The 20,322-nt window shown below is 37.6% G+C and overlaps 1 protein-coding gene across 2 annotated transcripts in view; it reads left to right on the top strand.

The window, feature by feature from the left end:
* Nucleotides 1-20,322, top strand: part of LOC150101178 (uncharacterized) — a 322,911-nt gene that overhangs the window by 236,575 nt on the left and 66,014 nt on the right. For both annotated transcript variants that reach the window (XM_090401128.1, XM_090401129.1), the window contains exon 13: nt 11,035-11,164. In XM_090401128.1, coding sequence (XP_090257254.1) covers nt 11,035-11,164 — 130 coding nt within the window. The remainder of the gene's footprint in view (nt 1-11,034; nt 11,165-20,322) is intronic.

Below are 20,322 nucleotides of genomic sequence, written 5' to 3'. Positions count from 1 at the left end.
AAGTAATAACTATTCTGTCCTTCCTCGCCACAAAGCTTTCGCTGGCACGGACTCTCTTACTCCAAACAAGGGGGGGGGGGGTAGATCTGAGAACCCGGGCTGCGAAGGCTTACAGCGAGGCGGTGCCGCTCCCTGTGAGCGGCATCTCCCGGGCCAGATTCTACCCCATTTTAAGTCCCAGTGGTACCAGGTCTGCAAGTTCTTCAAAACGTTCTTATTCATTTCAACTTACCGGACCTTAAGTCCTTTCTAAAAAAATCTAGTCCGGACCTTAAGTTCGAATTTTATGGTAAATTTATATATCCAGTTTGGATCATAAGTCCTTAGATTTTCAATAACAGCAGTAAATTTTAATTACCCGGAATACAAATAAGGATTTAGTAACAAAAATTACGAACAAACATTTAAACTGTAAAATACTGTTCCAAAACAGGGTCAACGGATATCCTCCATAGACACCGGATTAAATCATTAAATTGGATAAATTTATATGCGAACTTTAGACAAAATTTTATGGTTAACCTTTTTTTGAACAGATAAATTGAGATTGTGTTACAGACCAATTAGCCTAAAATGGCTAAACAGGTTGACTGAGGCCTCTTTTACCTCCTACTATCCTACTTTATCTTGCATTATCCTCCTCTCTCACTGTCTGCTGATCCTCAGCATGCTTTATTCTCCAAAGGCCAATGATGAGAGACATGAACTCCCATTCTACCTCAATAAAGGTCGAAACTAGTCTGGGTAGTGGCCCTTCCCTTAATGCATAACATTAGACATATCCGCAAGGAGATGTGTTTTGCATTATAGGAGATACTGAGATAGGAGTGTTGGTAGCTTGCTCCACCTTTGCAACGAGTTTCCCTGGTGTTGTACCACCTTACCCCAGTCCTGAAGATACTTTCAGGCGCAAACAAATTTTCAACTTGTTAAAGGCAGATGACTCACTTATGTATGAGTTCTGTAAAACTTATTTAACATTCACATTCTTTCTGACACAATAAGTTGCATGCATTATTCCTTGCATTTATATGCAAGGAATCAATTTATTTTAGTTTGAGAACTTTTTGAACCATAAACCTGGCAATGTGACCTTAGTTTCCCCTGCCAAACTCCAAATCAACCAACCAATCATTCGTCGGTTCTAATTTTAGCATCTGCTGCAAAGAGTTGTGCATGTATCAACACTCTATTCATGATGCCTTCAGTGTAAGTGAATTCAAAATTAATAACAATAATAACCTTGATAAATAGTAGTAATAATAAAGATAAAATTTCAGTTATTAGTACAGTCAATCCTCCTATAACGCGATTAATTCGTACCGCGTTATATGGAAACCGTGTTATAAGAAACTCAGGTTTAACGTGCAAACCAGGTTAATTCGTGCCGCGTTATATGGAAACCGCGCTATAAGAAACTCAGAATTAGTACGAATCGGATTGATTCTTACTGCGTTATATGGGAACCACGTGGAGTGAAACTCGGAAGTAAGTAAAATCACTTGTTAATCAGTTTGATTCGTTCTGCGTAAGATTTGATAAGATTTCCACTCATTGGAATCTTTTTGGCTATACAGTCTTCCTACCAGATCATCAATGCTCGTTCCATTTTAACCATATTAATGTTTCGCGCGCGGGTGACACGTTTCGCACCTAACGGACAGCCATCTGCCATAGTTTTCCTTATCTTTCCCGCATTTTTCTTTACGGTTCGAATTGTAGATTCATTCAAATTTATCGATTTTGCAACAGACGATATTTTTTCTCCACCCTTTAAACGATTTAAAATTTGGATTTTGTCCTCAAGAGATATAAACTTTCTTTTTAACTGTTTTCTTGTTTCTTTTGTGTCTGACATTATGCAAACCTGGGGTTAACAATTATTTTACAACAAATAAAAAATATTACCTACAGTATTGTGTAATGTTGTACATAACACTAATCATGATATGTACGTCTGCACGGATTTACAGACAGTTTCCTACTAAGTTGCACTTAAATTTGATGACAAAGTGGGTGGTTGAAACAGCGAAAGTTCAGCAGCGCTATTGGATAAAAAAATTCACGCAAATACGCAACAGCCAATCATACGGTCTATTTTAAGCATTAAAACAGAGCAAACAATCTTGCATCGTTTCTTCGCTTATAGGGGAATTCCCTGATAACTGAAATTGGAAAATGCTGATGTACCTTCACCCAAAAGAAGGGAATTCCCCGTTAATTTCAACTGTAAAAAATTAACACATAGATAAATTCATGCTATAGAGAATCTTCTTAAACCAATTAAGTTGATGGAATGTTGTTGAACGGAAACCGCGTTATAAGAGTACTGCGTTGTCGCAATTTTGGCTCCGCGTTATATGAGGGTTTACTGAATTTTACCTTAGTGACTAAGCTTTTTGAAGTATGGTTTCAAAAATTGCAAAAAATCTAAAATCCTATTGGTTACGTGAGTGATTTAGCTATGCAGTGGAATAGAATTATTTTCAGTATACCCAGAGTAGTAAATAGAACTTGAAAGTGATGACTTGCTTGTAACTTGGAGGGAGGAATTGGAAGGCCGGGATATCATTAGTGCGTGGAAAATTATGAAAGAATATTTGTTAGCAGCAGTGGTAAGTTGTATACCACGAGTGAACAAGAGGACACAATTTGGAGTAAAGTGGATAACAAACAATATTAAACAGGAATTGTATGCGAAAAAGAGGCTATGGAAGAGATATAAGAAGACAGGTGAAGAGAAGATGCACGAAGAGTATAAGACACAGGCCAGAAGAGTGACTATTATGGTAAGGAAGACGAAACTGGAATATGAGAGGAGATTGGCCCTAAGATCCAAAGAAAATCCTAGGGAATTTTTTAGATATGCGTCCAGTAGGAGGAGAAATGACTGCGGAAGAATGATATTGTGGGATAAAAATGGGAATAGAGAGTGACTGATGCAGAGGACATAGTGGATTTCAATGAACACTTTATTGGAGTGTTTCATCCTGGAGGAGTCAGTTTTAATGCTAGAGGGATAGGGCAGGTTCAAGGTTTAAAGGTACAGGAGGAGAGTGTGTTTCAAATACTGAGTACTCTGGATGTCAGTAAAGCTGTGGCACTGGATGGTATTTCACCACGAGTTTTGAGAGAATGTGCTAGGGAACTGACAGAGCCTTTGACCTGGCTTTTCAATGAATGTCTGGCTGCAAGGAAGGTAAGATAGTGCCATTGCATAAGGGCGGTAGCAGACTGGAAGTGTCTAATTATAGGCCAGTTTGTGTGTCATCAGTAGTTAGTAAGATCTTGGAGAAAGTAGTGAAGGACCTTATACAGCATTGGGCAGATGACGGTAATGTTATCTGTGAGAATCAACATGAATTTGTGAAGAGGTGCTCTTGTTTTAGCAATATGCTAGCCTTTTATGATAAAGTTACAAGAGCATTAGATGAGGGAAAGGCATATACTGCCATTTTCGTAGACTTAGCGAAGGCATTTGACAGGGTGCCACATGATAAGCTGATATTTAAGTTGCAGCACATGGGTCTGAATGTCAGATTGGTCAACTGGATTCAGGATTGGCTGTCCGATAAGTATCAGAGAGAGTTGTGTATGGTGGGGCAGTTTCAAGGAAGCAGGGGATTACAAGTGGGGTCCCACAGGGCTCAGTACTGGGACCTATATTGTTTAACCTTTATATCAATGACATTGTCAGTGGATTACAAGGGGATATTCAGTTGTTTGCGGATGATGCGAAGCTGGGAAGGATTATTTGTAATAGTGCAGATGCGGCAGCCCTGCAAGAGGATTTGAATAAGCTAGATAGATGGGCAAATGAATGGGGTGCTGGTTTAATGCAGCAAAATGTAAGGTCTCGAGGATTGGGAAACATCGATGGGACACTGCATACTCTATGGGAGGAGTTATACTGGAGGAAGTCGAGGAGACAAGAGATCTGGGGTTGATGATTGATTACAAAGGTGGTGAAGGTAACACAGAGGATTGGTACAATAATGAGAAGGATGCTGACCTGCAGAGATATAATTATCTCTGCAGGTCAGCATCCTTCTCATTATTGTAAAATTATCATTTATCATTCCGTTGTATAAGACCCTGATCAGACCACACTTGGACTGTTGTTCTCATATTTGGTCCCCAGGATTTGAAGGGGATAAATTAACTGTGGAAAGGGTACAAAGGTGGATAACAAAGATGGTTTCAGGACTGTACAATGATAGTTATGAGGATCGGCTGAGGGAATGTGGACTGCAGAGTTTGGTGGATAGGAGGTGGAGAGGCGATATGATTGAAACTTTTAAACTGTTGAGAGATGGTTACAGGGTTGACACTGGGGAGTTCTTTCGCTTGGTTGAACAGCGGGAAGGAGTGATGACAAGAGGCCATCTCTGGAAGTTACGAAAGGAAACTGTGAGCAAGAGGGCGTGGAGTGGTTTCTTTGCATGGAGGATAGTTGAACCTTGGAATGCATTGCCTGATGGAGTGGTTAGAGCGAGAATGGTCGATGAGTTTAAGGAGTGGTATGATAGACTTTGTGTTTCTTAGGGGGGACCTCCCACGATGAGTCTTTTGACTCCATGGATGCCTGAATAATAATAATAATACTAATAACTTGGGCACATTTTGTACTTCTTTTGTTGTCTTTGTCACTAAGAGAAAATATAAAAAAATGATATTTATAATTTATTTATAAAATATAAATATAATTTATAATTAATTGATAAAATATATCAGTATGCTTCTCTTTTTCATGGTATTACAACATAGAAAACAATAAAAATTGAACAAGGATATGTTTATTAACTGATTTATATTTTGCTCAGTTTCCAACCGATATCTTGGGACACAGCTGCTCTTTGCAGTGCAGATGTGACAATGAGTAAATGAAACATTTCAAACTGCAGCAGGCAACACATCTAAAGTCTAAAAACATCTTAATTTGGCATCTAATGTTGTATAGAAGTTTTTACAGTTGTTAGGTCGAAGTTAATCTTTAGATAACTGTCTCCCAAATTTTTGACAGATTAATGAAGCTAGTGAGCGAAGGAGTTGATGGTTTTATTAGGTACGAATGATGACAGAGGACAAAGAGCACGTCAGAATGGATATCAGGAGGCTGCTTAGGCGGATAAAAGAGAATAATGTGATAGCAAGGGCAGTAAGCATGTTGCCTAGGTATGACTGTGGTGAGATGAGGCGGAGAGCAAGGGTTATGAATGGTATGTTGGCTGAAATGTGTGAGGAGAGGGGGTACAATTTGTTAATGTGTGGAATGAGTTTGAAGGACGAAGTGAACTGTATGGGAGCGATGGACTGCATTTGAGTGGTTATGTGCGAGTCATTTGGGGTGACTGTTGCCGGAAGGCAGAGAAGTGAGTATAGAGAATGAAACAGATCAAGTGGGAAGTAATGTGGAAGAACAGGATAGTAAGACAGGAGAGATTGAAGAGGTGGTTATGAATGAGGAAGTAAGTGGCATGAGTATGGAAAATGAGCAAATGGGTGTGCAAGATGAACAGGGAAATGGGGAGGCTCAGGGTGGACAGGGGTACACAGCATGAGAAAGGTGGATGCTCCAAGAGCATGTGTGGAAAGGAATGGAATGACCTGGGATCAAGAGGAAACAGTTGGAATTGAAGAGGGTTGTCAAATGAATAAGCAGAAAGGGAAATGGCCCCAGTCGAGCATGGAGAGATCACACCGAATGAGTGTTATCAATAGAACTAGCTGTCGATCCAGGAATGAGCTGTTTTGTTTATATACAAATGCTAGAAGTATAAGATTAGTGCAACCAAGTATAAAATTAGTGCAATTAGTGCAACCATTTCATCTGCTTTGTTAGGCAGATGAAATGGTTGCACTAATTGCATTTGTTCACCCAAAGATTGTTGGAATAAGTGAGACATGATTGGAAGAGGACTACATCCTGACAGGAATACAGATGGAAGGGTATGATGTGTTTCGTGAGGATAGAAGGGGTAAAAAGGGAGTGTTATTGATGATGGAGAAAGAGTTATGTCCATACAAAGTAGAGATGCAAGAGGAGAAATAGTGCCAGTGGTTTTGAGGCAATATGGTGTGAGATAGAGGTGAATGGAAACAAATACTTGGTTGGATGTTGTTATAGATCAGGTAATGTGGATGGTGGGGATAATGAAATGTATGATCAAATTAGCCAAGCAAATAAGAAAAGGGTGATCATTATGGGCGTTTTTAATTATGGCAATATAGACTCGAATGATGAGATAGCAACTGGAAGTAGAGAAAATGAGTTTCTTGAGTTTTTGAGGGATAACTACCTCAGACAGTATGTAACAGAGGGCACACAACGATTGAGAGTCATGGGTTTGGTCATCTCACCAGAGGAAGTACAGTAAACCCTTGCTGAATGTGGATTTGCAGAATGCAATTTTGCACATACACGTTAGATTAATTGTTTCCATTTAATTTGTCCAATGCTAGAATTTCATTCATAAGTGGTACACTGCAGAGCGTCGGCCAGCCAAGCAACCCTGCTTGGCGCTGCCCGCTATCTGAGTGACCCAGGCTGAGTTGCAATCATTTCTCTCACATTAGCAGAGCTGTAATCACGTATTTATCAGTGTTTATCCTCTTCTCCTTTGCATTTGTATTTCTTTTAATTTCAAAAATTCAATATGACATCTAAGAGGAAGAATGAAGATGATAAAGCAGCAAAAAGATGCAAAATTTTGACATTATCTCAGAAAATTTAAATTTTAGATAAGTTGAAAAATGGTACATGTGTTTCATCGCTTGCAAGAGAACTAGCTATTAACGAATCAAGCATAAGAACAATACGGGAGAATGAAGAAAAGATTCGGTCTAAAAAGGCTCAGTTGTGGATGGTGTTGCTATTCGAAACAAAGCTTTAGATTTGTTTTCTTTCGTTTTAAATAAAGATGGCCAATCATCTGAGAAAATTGACTTTCAAGCAAGCGAAGGTTGGCTTGAAAACTTTAAGTGTCGTTTTAATTTGCACAATGTAAAGCTTCAGGGAGAAGCTGGCTCTGCAGATAAAGAAGCAGCAGAGAAATTCAAACCCCAATTTTTGAAATTCATTGAAGAGAGGGATTACGTTCCGCAACAAGTTTTCAATACGGATGAGACGGGCCTATTTTATAAGCGAATGGGACAATGATCAGATCGATAAATGAGCCTCTGCTCATTTATTGATCTTAGAACAGCAAAATCTGGGCTTTAAAGTTCTCCTAATTCTCGATAATGCTCCAGAACACGATGCTGAAGCATCGTGTTCTGGAGCATTATCGAGATCACAACATTGCATCCAAATGTAGAGGTTTTATTCCTCCCACCTAACACCACTTCCTTAATCCAACTAATGGATGAAGGGATCATAAAAACATTCAAAGCCTATTATGTCAGGCATGTTTACACCTCTGCAAATAAAGCACTAGACGAAGGAAAGCACGACACGTTAATGACATTTTGGAAGTGATTCAACATAAGCCACTGCATAGAAATGATTAAACTCGCATGGGAACAAGTGACTTCGTCAACAATGAATGCTTGCTGGCATCAGCTCTGGTAGAAGTTGCCAACAATTTTAAAGGATTTCCATCGATTGAAAATGAAGCCAAAGAAATTGTACAAATTGCAAAAGCAATTGGTGGCGAAGGATTTTCAGATATGGAAGAAGGAGAAGTCAAAGAATTAATCGAGAATGACAAATGAAGAATTGGATGATCTTGTAACACCAGCTGACAGTAAAAGCAGTGATAGTGAAGAAGATAAAGCACCTTTAACTTACAAGAAGTTAAACGAATTGTTAAAAAAAGGCACAGGAACTGTCTGATTTTGCAATGGAAATTCACCCAAATGAAGAAAGAAGAGCATACTTTATGAAAGGTATTGGAAAACTGCGCTCCTTACCGCAAAACTTTTAAAGAGTTTGCATCAGTCGTCCCAAGCGAAAATCACTTTTTGCTTGGGACAGCTTTTTAAAGACATAATTGTATCATGTACCTACTTATTAAGCAGTAATAAAAATCCTTTCAATTAACATTTGTTTCATTTTTCCCTTTTAATTACAACAATATTTACATTAGTTTAAATTATACATACATACTTTCTTAATTTGAACTATGCCTAACACATTTTTTTCCATAGAAAGTTAACTGTGTGGAATGCAATTTTGCCGTGCAAGCAATGTATTAATGACGTAACCCCGTGTTCGGCAAGGGTTTACTATAATTATAAATGAAGTGTCGAATCGCCCACCAATTGGTGAGAGTGACCATGAGGTGATTACCTTGGTGGTTGCCAGCAGTGTGAGGACCTCTGTGAGAAAAGGGTATATGTGGAACTGCAGGGGGGGGGGGGTGATTATGAAGAGCTCAGGAGACAGCTTGCGGGTGTGGCATGGAATGAGGAATTAGCTGGAAAAGAGATCAATGCATTTCCAAAGAATATCTAGTAGATGCAATGTCTAAATGTATTCCAAGGGTCAGAATGTTAAATAAGGTAGGTGTGAAATGGATGAATAAAGAGATTAAACATGCAATATAGAGAAAAGGGGCATTATGGAGGCAGCATAAGAGAAGTGGAAATAACCAATTCCATGAGGTTTACAAAGACCAGGCAAGATGGGTGACTTGGTTTGTGAGGGTAGCTAAAGTGAGGTATGAACAGCAGTTAGCTAATGAAGCCAAAAAGAATCCTAAGGAGTTCTTTCCATATGTAGCCAGCAAAAGAAAGAATGATTATGGAAGGATGACATTGATTGGAGGAAATAGTATAATGACAGCTGTTGCAGAAGGTATGGTGGAGATACTTAATGAGCAGCTCATAAAGGCCTTTCAATCTTGTGAATGTGACTTCATGGAGAGATTGAGAGCAGTTGATGATGGGGAGGAGAGACTGGCTGTAAGTGAACAAGAGGTGTATGGGGAGTTGAGCAAACTAGATGTTAATAAGGCTGTGGGATTTGATAATATATCACCATGTATTCTGAAGGAATGTTCCAGGGAGTTGACACCTGCCTTGACAAATTTTTTAATATGAGTCTTGCACTCAGTCAAGTTCCTAAATAGTGGAATGAGGGCAAGATTGTGCCACATCATAAAGGAGGTGATAGAACTCAAGCATCAAACTAAAGGGCCTACCTGTGTGTCAGGTGTTATGGTTAAGTTATTGGAGAAGCTTGTGAGAACTAGGATCCAGAATGGGGTTGACAACAATTGTATAATCTTTGATGGACAGCATGGATTTGCTAAAGGGAGGTCATGTTTTAGTAATCTATTTACTTATTACAATAAAGTGACTGCTTCCTTGGACAGAGGAGAAGGATACACGGTAATATACTTAGATTTCGCAAAGGCTTTTGATAGATTACACATGATAGGTTGGGTATTAGATTAGTGCATTGGATTGGAGACTGGCTATCTGATAGGTATCAACAAGTTGTATATGGGGTAGCGATATCCAGGAAAAGGAAAGTTACTAGTGGTGTGCCTCAGGGGTCTGTTATAGGGCCATTGCTGTTTAACTTTTATATTAATGATATTGGTGAAGATTTGGATGGAGATATTCAGTTGTTTGCAGATGATGCAAAGTTGGGACAAACCATGAAGAGTAGAGATGTTGTGACCTTACTAGAAGACTTGAATAAATTGAGTGATTGGGCACGGGAATGGGGATGTGAGTTCAATGTTGCAAAATGTAAGGTTTTAAAATTTGGAAACAAAAATGGGATGCAGAATTTATGCTTGGTGAGGATATATTGTGAGAGGTGGAGGAAATAAGAGATCTGGGGGGTGATAGTGGATAAGGATCTGAAATTTAGGGGACATTGCCAAAATTGTGAAGACAACACAAAGGCTTCTGGGAATGATGCGGAGGATACTGATTGGGAGATTCTTGTTCCATTGTATAAGGCTTTGATTAGGCCACACATGGACTATTGTGTCCAGATTTGGTCACCAAGTTTTCAGAAGGATGTAGGGATGTTGGAGAAGGTCCAGAGGCCACTGACTAAGGTAGTTTCTAACCTCTGGAATGTCGAGTATGAGGAAAGATTGAGAAGATGCAACTTGCAGTCTGGTGGACAGGAGGAGGGGAGATGTGATAGAGACCTACAAGTTATTAAGGGGTTGTTATAGGATCAATGCTGGAGAGGTTCTACAGAAAATAATGGGAGAACCAGAGGTCATCCCTGGAAACTGCATAAGGAGGTGTGAGTAGGGGAGTGAGAAGCAGGCTTTTTTCATGAAGAGTTGTGAAAGATTGAAATGCATTGTCTGAGAGTGTGGTGTCCTGCAGAGAATTTGAGTGTGTTTAAAGCATGGTATGATGAGCTGTGTGTTTAATAAAAGGACCTCCTAGATGAGTCTTTGACTCCATGGGTCTTGGGTAATAATAATAATAATGAAGTCATATTTCTTGAGATTAGGAGAATGCTTTATAGCCATTAAAAATGGTATCTTCAACTTGTAACAACTTCTGTATGGTACATGGGTTTTTCTTTCATCTAATTCTGTGTGAAGGGGTATCCAGAGCATTATCTACAGTCCTCACTTGACATAACAATGGTAGTGAATGAATGTATTGCTTATGTTCTTTGTATTGTGATGTATTGCAGATCTTCCTGTCAGCCTATAATAGGCCAAGTTAAATCACTGGGCAATAATTTAGATGTTTTTTGTGTGTATTATTATGCAGTGAAAAATAGATGAATAATATCCAACCTAAGCCTGTCTACAAATGAGTACATTTTTTTTTTCATCTTCAGTCTTTTTAACACCATTAGGCTTAATTATGAAGTCTAGCTAACATGTAAGTGTTCAGTACAACAAAGCATCTTTCATAGCATGAATTTCTTTGCTTGTCTTCATGAAGAATATCACCCTGATTATTGTTGCTGATCCAAAATATAAAAGAATATAGTGTAGTAATGTATTTCAGAAATTGGTTTAATTACTTAAAATGTTACATAGTGTTTTATCACAACTGGTACATTGTTGATATTTGCTTAATTCTTTATCTACTTGTGTCTAGAGAAAGTCTTGTACTTGGCTGGGAGCTGATGGCTATATGTTTAGCTGTGTTTCCTCCTTCTGTCAAGTTTTATCCTTATTTAGAAGGTTATATCAGTAAACACAAAGATGCTTCATTTGATCATCCTGAGGTATGTTTTGTGTGTGGCTTACATTATGAAATGTTTAACATGTTTTAGATTAATGTTCTGCTTTTCAAGATTAAGAGATAGCCCAATTTTAAATTATAAAAAAACATTATTTTGAGCTTTAGAGGATTAACTACTAAGCACCTTAATGGTGCATACATTTAATTTCTTTTTTGATTAAATTGATTAAGAGTTTAAAATAATAAAACATTAATTTTTAAAGTAACCCTCCAGAATCTACGCTGTTATTTTTGCTGAATAACACAACACATCAATGCAGTCACATGACTCTTACAAAAAATCCAGAAAAAGATATTGCAGGGGAATGTAAAAGTATAAAATTATTTCAATATTTGTAAATCGAGTTCGTTCATATTTTACTTGGTTTGGTTCTGGAATAGTGGCCCACTGTCTTGCCAACTTTGTAGATCTTGTAAGTTACAACTCGTCATGCCCATCACTATTGTGTAGTAAAAAAACAGCTAGTATTAAAAACTAGCCTTACAAAATATTTAAATATTCAGCTAAAATATTACTATTCTTTATTTTATTTATTTATTTATTATTATTATTACATTTGACCCTTTCTATAGCAAACTTGTAGACCATAGACAGAAACTATGCGAAAGTTTCTTTTTGCATATCATGAAGCAAATAAACTTTTGGTTGGGACTTTTCAGTAGTTTGTTATAGTAAGAGTCAGCTGCATTTATTTAATGTCATTCCCATCTAGGAAGGGTTGGTAACTTATTACACATTTAGTACCATGGATAGGCTAAGGACTAAATAATCCCAGAATGGATCTGTGAATGTCTTGGTTGTAAATAATTTTCATTTGATGTAAGAGCATTACTTTACTTACGGGAGGCACTGATTCTGAAGGAAAAGATCCTTGATAACATTTGCAACAGCAATGTTACCAAGCAGAAAAACAAGTTATGAACAATATTTGCATTGTATTTCATATTAGCTTTTAAATTCATTTGTGCATTTACTACCATTTCTGAGTTAAATAACTTTAGTTTCTTAAAATTACCAGCTGTACATATCAGTGATCAGCAGGAGTATAAGCATGTACATAGAAAGCACAAGTTAACAGAAAATTGGACTGTAGTAAACTGATAAGAATCAACTAATTAACCATAAGCCTGGTTATAAGAAATTGACTTAATTTTATTTACATAAATATAAACAAAGCTTGGTGTAAGGTTATCAACCTCCTTATTGTTTGAGGGCTGAAGGTGAAAAATTCCAGTTATGGTGTAGAGCAGAGTTCCAGTATTGCTTATGGATTAATGCTAAATAACTGGGAGAAGATCTCCACATTACCTTTAAGGAATGCAAACAACTGACTGGGCTTCTGACCTAATGTCCAACTTCACCTTCATGTGGTGTGTCCCGTTAGTAGCTATCCACTGGGTACTGAATGAACGGGAATGGGCTGGCAGTTTGAGACTAAGTCGACCAAACTGTACTCTCTACTGGATTAAACCACAAAATACACATGATGGAACAACATGATGACATTTCATACCAGCCCAGGCATCATTTGGTTAAACAAGGCTCCTGTTTTCATCAGGGAACAGGGCAAACAGTAAAATGTCAGCTACTGGACCAAACTCTGACTCAACATCAAGACAAATAAACCCACTTTCAGTAGAATAGAAGATAGGAACACTCAATATAAGGCCTATTAATGGAAAGGAAATCGAACTTTGAAGAACTGGAAAAATACCACATGGACATAATTGACATTACTGAGACAAAGAAGAAAAACACAGGTGCAATTTTCCATCACTTGCTTTAACAGGCACTTAAGCACCCATGGCCTTCCACATATCCTTGGATTTCCTAACCATAATACAAGAATAAGGCTGTTACCTGTTATCCCTATGCCTCCAAGTATTCTTGTCTGTAAATTCTATGTGCTCTACTGGCCAGTTTGTCTGTTTTGATGGATGAAAAAACCGAGTTTCCAGGAGGGGAAAAACCCTCTACCTCTGTATGAGACTGGCTAACTCACCTTTATTTGAAAGAGACCAGATAAAGGTTCCTCACATATGATGAGGATATGACAGGAATTGAACCCAGATCTTTCCAACCAAAGGGCATTGTGTATACCAACTGAGCTATGGAGGCTCTGCTGAGGTGCAATCTTACTAAATAATAAGTATAGGATGTTATATTTTGATAATAACAGTCAAGGAAAGGAGGGAGTAGCGATAGTATTCAACACCAAACAAAAAGATAAAAATTTCTTGGTTGGAAGGCAGTTTCAAGTAGAGTTATGAGTTATGTGAGCAGACTTCAAAATGGAGAAATAGATAATTCAACTTATTTGTGCCTATGGTCCCACAGAAGGTTCTCCTAAGGAAGAAGTGGAGGAATTTTTTGAGTCATTAGAGCAGGCAGCTGACATAAATAAAATGGAAAAAGTAGTCCTTGTTGGAAAAATAAAAGAGCAAAGGAAGAAATAAATCCCACTAGATATATTAGAACTTTTTTTCTGGAAAATTTGGGGTAAAATGCGAAGACAATAATAATGCTAAGTAACTGCTGGATTTCTGCTCAGGATAGTCTAGTCATTACTAACATCATATTTCAACATAAAGATGTGCACAAGTTCGTTTAGAGCAGGACTCTTCAATGCATGACCCACAGGCCACCTGTGGCCCGCGGAGCTCTTTGTCGTGGCCAGCCGGCCATTTTGAAAAAATAACTACTTAACATTAAAATGTGATTGAATAAAAATTAATTTCAATGAAGTCCGTAGGCCACTAAGCTATACTGCGGTATTTAGAATTGTAAGATGCTTTCCAGATTCACAAGAAACACTGTGCAAATGATACTTTACATAAAATCCTATAAAAATAAATATTAAATAGACTTTCTTCTTCAGCCATCTACCAGCGCCAAGCAGTACTTAAGTACTAGTACTAATGTCGCAGGTAGATGACTGAAGCGGTAGTTTGTTCAAGTGCGCTGTCTAGTGCCTTCCAGATTCATCTCGAAGGTTCTCGATACTTCGTTATTTTCATATAAATACAAGAGGATCTCATCCACAGTCAGTCAGTCATGAACAGTATGATATTCGTGTACAAGTGCACGCAGGTTCGTTGTGTCAACCATTGCCTATTCTGGTTTTATATGGCCAGACTTTTTTCATTAGTGTGAGACATATTCAGTGGATGATAACCGTTACATGGCCATTTTGGGTCATTTTTGGGTTCACCTTCCATCACTATGGCGTCTACGAGTAAAAAGCGTAAATCAAGTGATTTTTGTTGGGTTTTTAATGAAAAGTGGACAAATTTGCACTTTTTTATGCCTATCGACAATAAGTCAGTGTGTTTAATTTGTCGTGAGTCAGTGTCAGTATCAAAAGAATACAATATAAATCGACATTATGAGACAAAGCATGCATCCAATTTCGATCACTTTCAAGGGCAGCTTCATGTGGACAAAGCAAACCATCTCCAAATTGACTTAAAATGCCAGAATGGTACGTTTAAAAGGCAGAGGGAGGAGAGTGAAGTGTTTGTCAAAGAAATTTATGTAATAGTTGAAAAAATTGCTAAAAAATCAAAAGCCTTCTTGGACGGCGAGTTTGTGAAAGAATGTCTCATCGCTGCTGGGGAAATTCTGTGCCCAAATAATAAGTGTTTAAAAAACCGAGTTTGTTTGTGGTAACTGTAGCATGACATATCGAAGAACTTGCCAGTGACATTGAAGGAACTTTAAAAAAACGGTCTTCCGAAGAGCACAGATGTGAAGGAGCCAGCACAACTGGCTACCTTTGTCTGTGGCATTGATCAACAATTCACTGTGACAGAAGAACTGCTAGCGCTCGTACCTATGAAGGGAACAACGAAAGGCACTGATATTCTTGAAGCCGTCAAGAAAACGTTCCAGCATTTTGACCTCAGCTTAACCAACCTCGAGAGTGTGATAACTGATGGTGCCCCTGCTATGGTGGAAAAGAGCGAAGGGTTTGTTGTGCTGCTACAGAAAGAACCGGAACTAGAAGGAAAAGATTTCGTTCATTACCACTGTTTAATCCACCCACCAGGAGTATTGGATTTGAGAATGTCATGAAAGTTATTGTGGTTGTTATCAACATTATTAGGGCAAGAGGATTGAATCATCGTCATTTCCAAGAGTGTGAAGTGGATCATGGCGATGTGGTTTATTATAGTGATGTGTGTTGGTTGAGCAGAGGGAAGGTTCTTAAAAGAGTCTTTGACTTAAGGAGCAGAATACAGCAGTTTATGCAAACCAAGGGGAAGCCGATTGTGGAATCAGCGATCCGAAGTGGATGACAGTATTTGCCTTTGTGACTGACATCTCGTTGCATATGAATGACCTAAATGCATGTCTACAATTCAAAGATCAACTGGTGCACACTCTGTTTGATCACATCAAAGCTTTTGTGGCCAAGCTCAAACTTTGGGAGACACAACTAGCAAAAAAGACATAACTAATTTTCAGCTTCTCACTGAGTCCAACGGTTTGTCTCTTGATGAATTAGCCATGTTGCGAAGTGAGTTCAAAGAGAGATTTGCTTTAATAAAAGTAGTTGAGAAATCATGGGAATATGATAAGGATCTGTATTAGGTTTTGTAGATCTGAAAGAAGCATAAAAGCAAAGCTTTTCAAAGCACTACAATTATATAAGATATAATTGTAGCGCATTGTACTGTATAACATTCCAGTTATTACATAACTGGAATGTTATGCAGAGCAATACATAGTCTATATTTAAGTTGTAAATCAGCAGTTAGAATTGAAGGCAGTACGGGAAGATGTTTTGATGTAAAATCAGGTGTAAGAAAAGGATGCTTATTATCTTCCAGTCTTATTCATCATCTGTATGGATCACATTATGAAAGAAGCGGCATTAAACCTGATATTCAAATCGGATATGAAACTTAGATCTTTGCTGTATGCAGATGATGTACTCCTAAACACATCCAGTGCAAGTCTCCAGGTTTCTCTAACTAAATTGCATGATGTCAGCTGTAACTAATTTGTCATGAAAATGGGAAATAAAAAAGACTAAAACTTTGAAATTAGACTGAAACATATAATATTTCAGTTATATGTTCAAACCAGTTTTAAGTTATGTATGTGAGAGTTAGGTTAGAAATAAAGCAATTGTTCAAAGACTAGTGACCACAAATTGAAAGTTTGTAGAAAAATTAGGGGAGTGAACGAATGAGATCAATGACAGAAGCATATTAAAAATGAAGATACAGGGAGCCCTCTGTTTAGACGGTTCAATTTACGCTGATTCACAATAACAGTGAATGCCTGCACGTGCTTTCTTACTGTAGTGTTGTCTGAGAAACGACGCTAGTAGGCACTGTAGTGTTTGAGTGTTTACCGAGCTGCTACAACGTATCAGTTAGCAGAACTTGGTGTTAAGAAGGCCCGGAAATCGATCACACTTGAAAAGAAGATGGAGGTGATTCGAAAATTCGAAAAGGTGATTGGACGTAAAAGTTAGCAGAACTTGGTGTTAAGAAGGTCCGGAAATCGATCACACTTGAAAAGAAGATGGAGGCGATTCGAAGAATGGAAGATGTTCAGACACGTGCTAATGTATGTAGAAGTATGACGTATCTATCAAACCTGCAGAAAAGTTAGCAGAACTTGGTGTTAAGAAGGCCCGGAAATCGATCACACTTGAAAAGAAGATGGAGGTGATTCGAAGAATGGAAGATGTTCAGACACGTGCTAATGTATGTAGAAGTATGACGTATCTATCAAACTATCTATCAAACCTAGATTTACTGTTGAATCTACCTAATTGTTCTATTTAATTTTTTTTACATACATGCGTATTTAAATTGATAAAGTACGTAATTACATACTATGTCTGATAAAGGAAGTGCAGAAAAGTTAGCAGAACTTGGTGTTAAGAAGGCCCGGAAATCAATCACACTTGAAAAGAAGATGGAGGTGATTCGAAGAATGGAAGATGTTCAGACACTTGCTAATGTATGTAGAAGTATGAACTTTCCTCCATCGACTGTTACTACAATTATAAAAAATGCATATAGAATAAAACAGTCTGCGCAACAATCTATTGCAGTACTAAATGCAAAACATGTAAGTTATAGCAGGGGTAAACTTCATGAAAAAATGGAAAAATTATTATCATTATAGATGGATGACTTGAATCAGAAAAACATTCCTCTGATGAAGGCTGTTATAACTAAGAAAGCAAAAACAATTTTTGAGGATCTTAAAAAGACAGGTGGAGGTGAAGAAATATTTTTAGGAAGCAAAAGTTGGTTAATGAGATTTAGGTCTTGAAGTAAGTGCCATAGGTCAAATTATGTAGTGAGGTGGCAAGTTCAGATGTTGCGGCAGCAGCCACTTTTTCTAAGGAATTTCAAGACTGTGTGTGTAGAACAAGGAAGTTATCCTCCTGATCTCATTTTTAATGTTGATGAGACTGGGCTCTACTGGAAAAAATTGCCATCACGCACCTTCATTTCCTGTGAAGAACGTTCCACTCCAAGTTTTAAAGCTGCAAAAGATAGACTTACTCTTTTGTTGGGCAAATGTCTCCAGAACTTCGAAGCTTAAACCAATGTTGGTGTACTATTCACAGACCTTTCAAGGGTCTAAAAGTCATGTTTTTAGACCCTTGAAGTCTATTGGAAATGGAAAAAGAAAGCATGGGTTACACAAGACATTTTTATAGATTGGTACACAAATTATTTTTGTCCTACCATGCTTCTCTTCTGTAAAGAAAATGATTTGCCAGCCAAGGCATTACTTCTCTTGGATAATGCCCCTGAACATCCTCAAAACCTTGCTGAAGTAAGAACACCATTGGATGTCAGGGTTGTTACATGCCCCCAAACACAACATTGCTTTTGCAACCGATGGATCAGGGGATTATATCAATTTTCAAAGCCGATTACCTCCATATAACATTTATGGAAATGGTAAGAGTCTTGGACACCTCAGGAAAAACTATTAAAGACTATTGGCAGTCATTCGACATTTTGAAGGGCATTAACAACATCAAGGCAGCTTGGAACGAAGTGTTAGCAAAGTGTTTAAAAGGCGCATGCTGAAAACTTCTTCAAGCATTTATGCATGACTTCGAGGAATTTGAGCAAAAGGAGAATGTTATTGAAGATGTTACCAAGCTTGTTCGAGAGGTGGGATTGGACAATATTACAGCTGAAGATGTGACAGAAGTCTTAGAGCCATGAAAAAACTGCTTTCCAATGAAGACTTAAAAGAATTGGCTGAACAATTAAGTCAACATCCAAAGGAGGAGAAAGAAAACGAACAAGGTCCTCTGAGAGATATAAAAACGGTCGATTTACAGTGTATCCTTGCAAGCATAGAGACATTGACCGATGAACTCTGCGAAATGGACCACGATTGGGAATGGAGTGTGAACATAAAAAGCAGCGTAATCGCATCTATTCGACCTTACATTGAACTCCTTAAAGAAAGAAAAAGAAAATCTAGGCAGTTAACGCTGGATACTTTTTTAAAAAATGCAGATGATCCGAAACCAGGAACTTTAACATAGAAATATGTAATATCTTTTCGAAGTTTCATATTTTTTGTAATATAATTTTGTTTTGTTTTCGCTATTAATAATTTTATTTTAACAAATATGTATGTATTATCAAAGCTTTAAATATAATAATGTCACACATATTTCATGTGCATATTTTTTGACTGCGCAGAACATAACTTTGTATCTCCCATTAAAATTGAGTTCGTTTTATGCCGATTCGGTTTACGCCCATTTTTTCTGGAATGGAAGTGGGGCGTAAACCGAGGGCTGCCTGTATTAGAAAGGAACATGACATTATTATCATTCAACAATGTGTGAGCAGAACTATTCTAAGGTAGTATGGCCACTTGAATAGAATGGGTGTAGAAAGGTTAGCAAACCAGGTGTTTGATAGCAGGAAAAAAGACCAAGATCCAGGTGCATTGATTCAGTCAACGGTGCCTTAGAAGAGCAAAGTGTTAGATATGGAGTACTAACAAATAATAGACTAATTTGGATTAAAATTAGTGATAGGAGATTAATAATAATGTAAACTTAATCAAGTAGTGCTGTCATACGAGGGTGGTGTGAAAATTTCTCGGCCTAACAATGAAAATACTAATTTATAATTTCAAAATTTTTTTTATTTTTCAACATAATCTCCCTTAAGACTAATACAGCAAACCCTTGATTTAATGGACTAACAGGGGCTAAGGGGTGGCCTTTAAATCGAAAGTCTGTTAAATTGCAAATTTTTTAAAATAAAAATATCTGTTTTTATTAAAAATAATATTTTAATATAAAAATAATTAATTCCCTAAAATTACAAAAATGTGTGTAATAAAACTGCCGCAGAAAGTCACGCCACGCGACAAAAGAACCAATTACAGTGTGATTGTCATTCACCGAACATGTTTTATGAGCAGTGACTCGTTATGTCGGCTAAATTACTAGTGTTTTTCCCAACATATGATGGCCTATTTGCCAAAATTTGTTAAAAATAACAGGAAATTAATAACAAAAAATAATCTGTTAATTTAATTATAAGCAAATCTTGGTTAAAAGCATTTTAAAATTATTAGGACGTTAATTTTTACGTGACATACGGACCAGAAATTTTGTCCGTTAAATTCGAGGGTTTACTGTACATTTATTCCAGCGATGCTCCAGCACCATTGTCCCATCTCTGTAGTGGTTCTCAGTAAGATCTGCAAATTACAGCTGCAATCACCTATTGATTCAAAGAAAAATGCTCACCAGCGAGAAGATTTTTAGTTATGTCAAGAAAGAGAAGTCAGAGGGAGCCAAATCTGGGGAATAGGATGGATGTTCCAACAATTCATAGTGCAGATCCCTTAATTTTCCCATAGTGAAAACACTTTCGTGGGCAGGTGCATTGTCCTGATGAAAGATGATTTTTTCTTCTGCAAACCGGATCTTTTATCATGAATTTTTTCGTCTGGTCTAGTTAAAAGAAGATCGGAATAATATTCCCCAGTTATTGTTTTACCCTTTTCAAGATAATTAATAAACAAATGCCTTTAGCATCCCAAAACACTGAGCCATGACCTTTCTTACTGATGGAACCGACTTTGTCTTCTTTGGCGCTGAAAGCTTCTGTCCACTGTTT

This window comes from Typopeltis vanoorti, chromosome 12, assembly GCF_054136105.1.
Source record: "Typopeltis vanoorti isolate ZY-2024b chromosome 12, IOZ_Tvanoo_1.0, whole genome shotgun sequence".
NCBI classification, from domain to species: Eukaryota; Metazoa; Arthropoda; class Arachnida; order Uropygi; family Thelyphonidae; genus Typopeltis; species Typopeltis vanoorti.
Note: the sequence above shows the minus strand (reverse complement) of the source record. Positions and strands in the feature narration are given on the sequence as shown.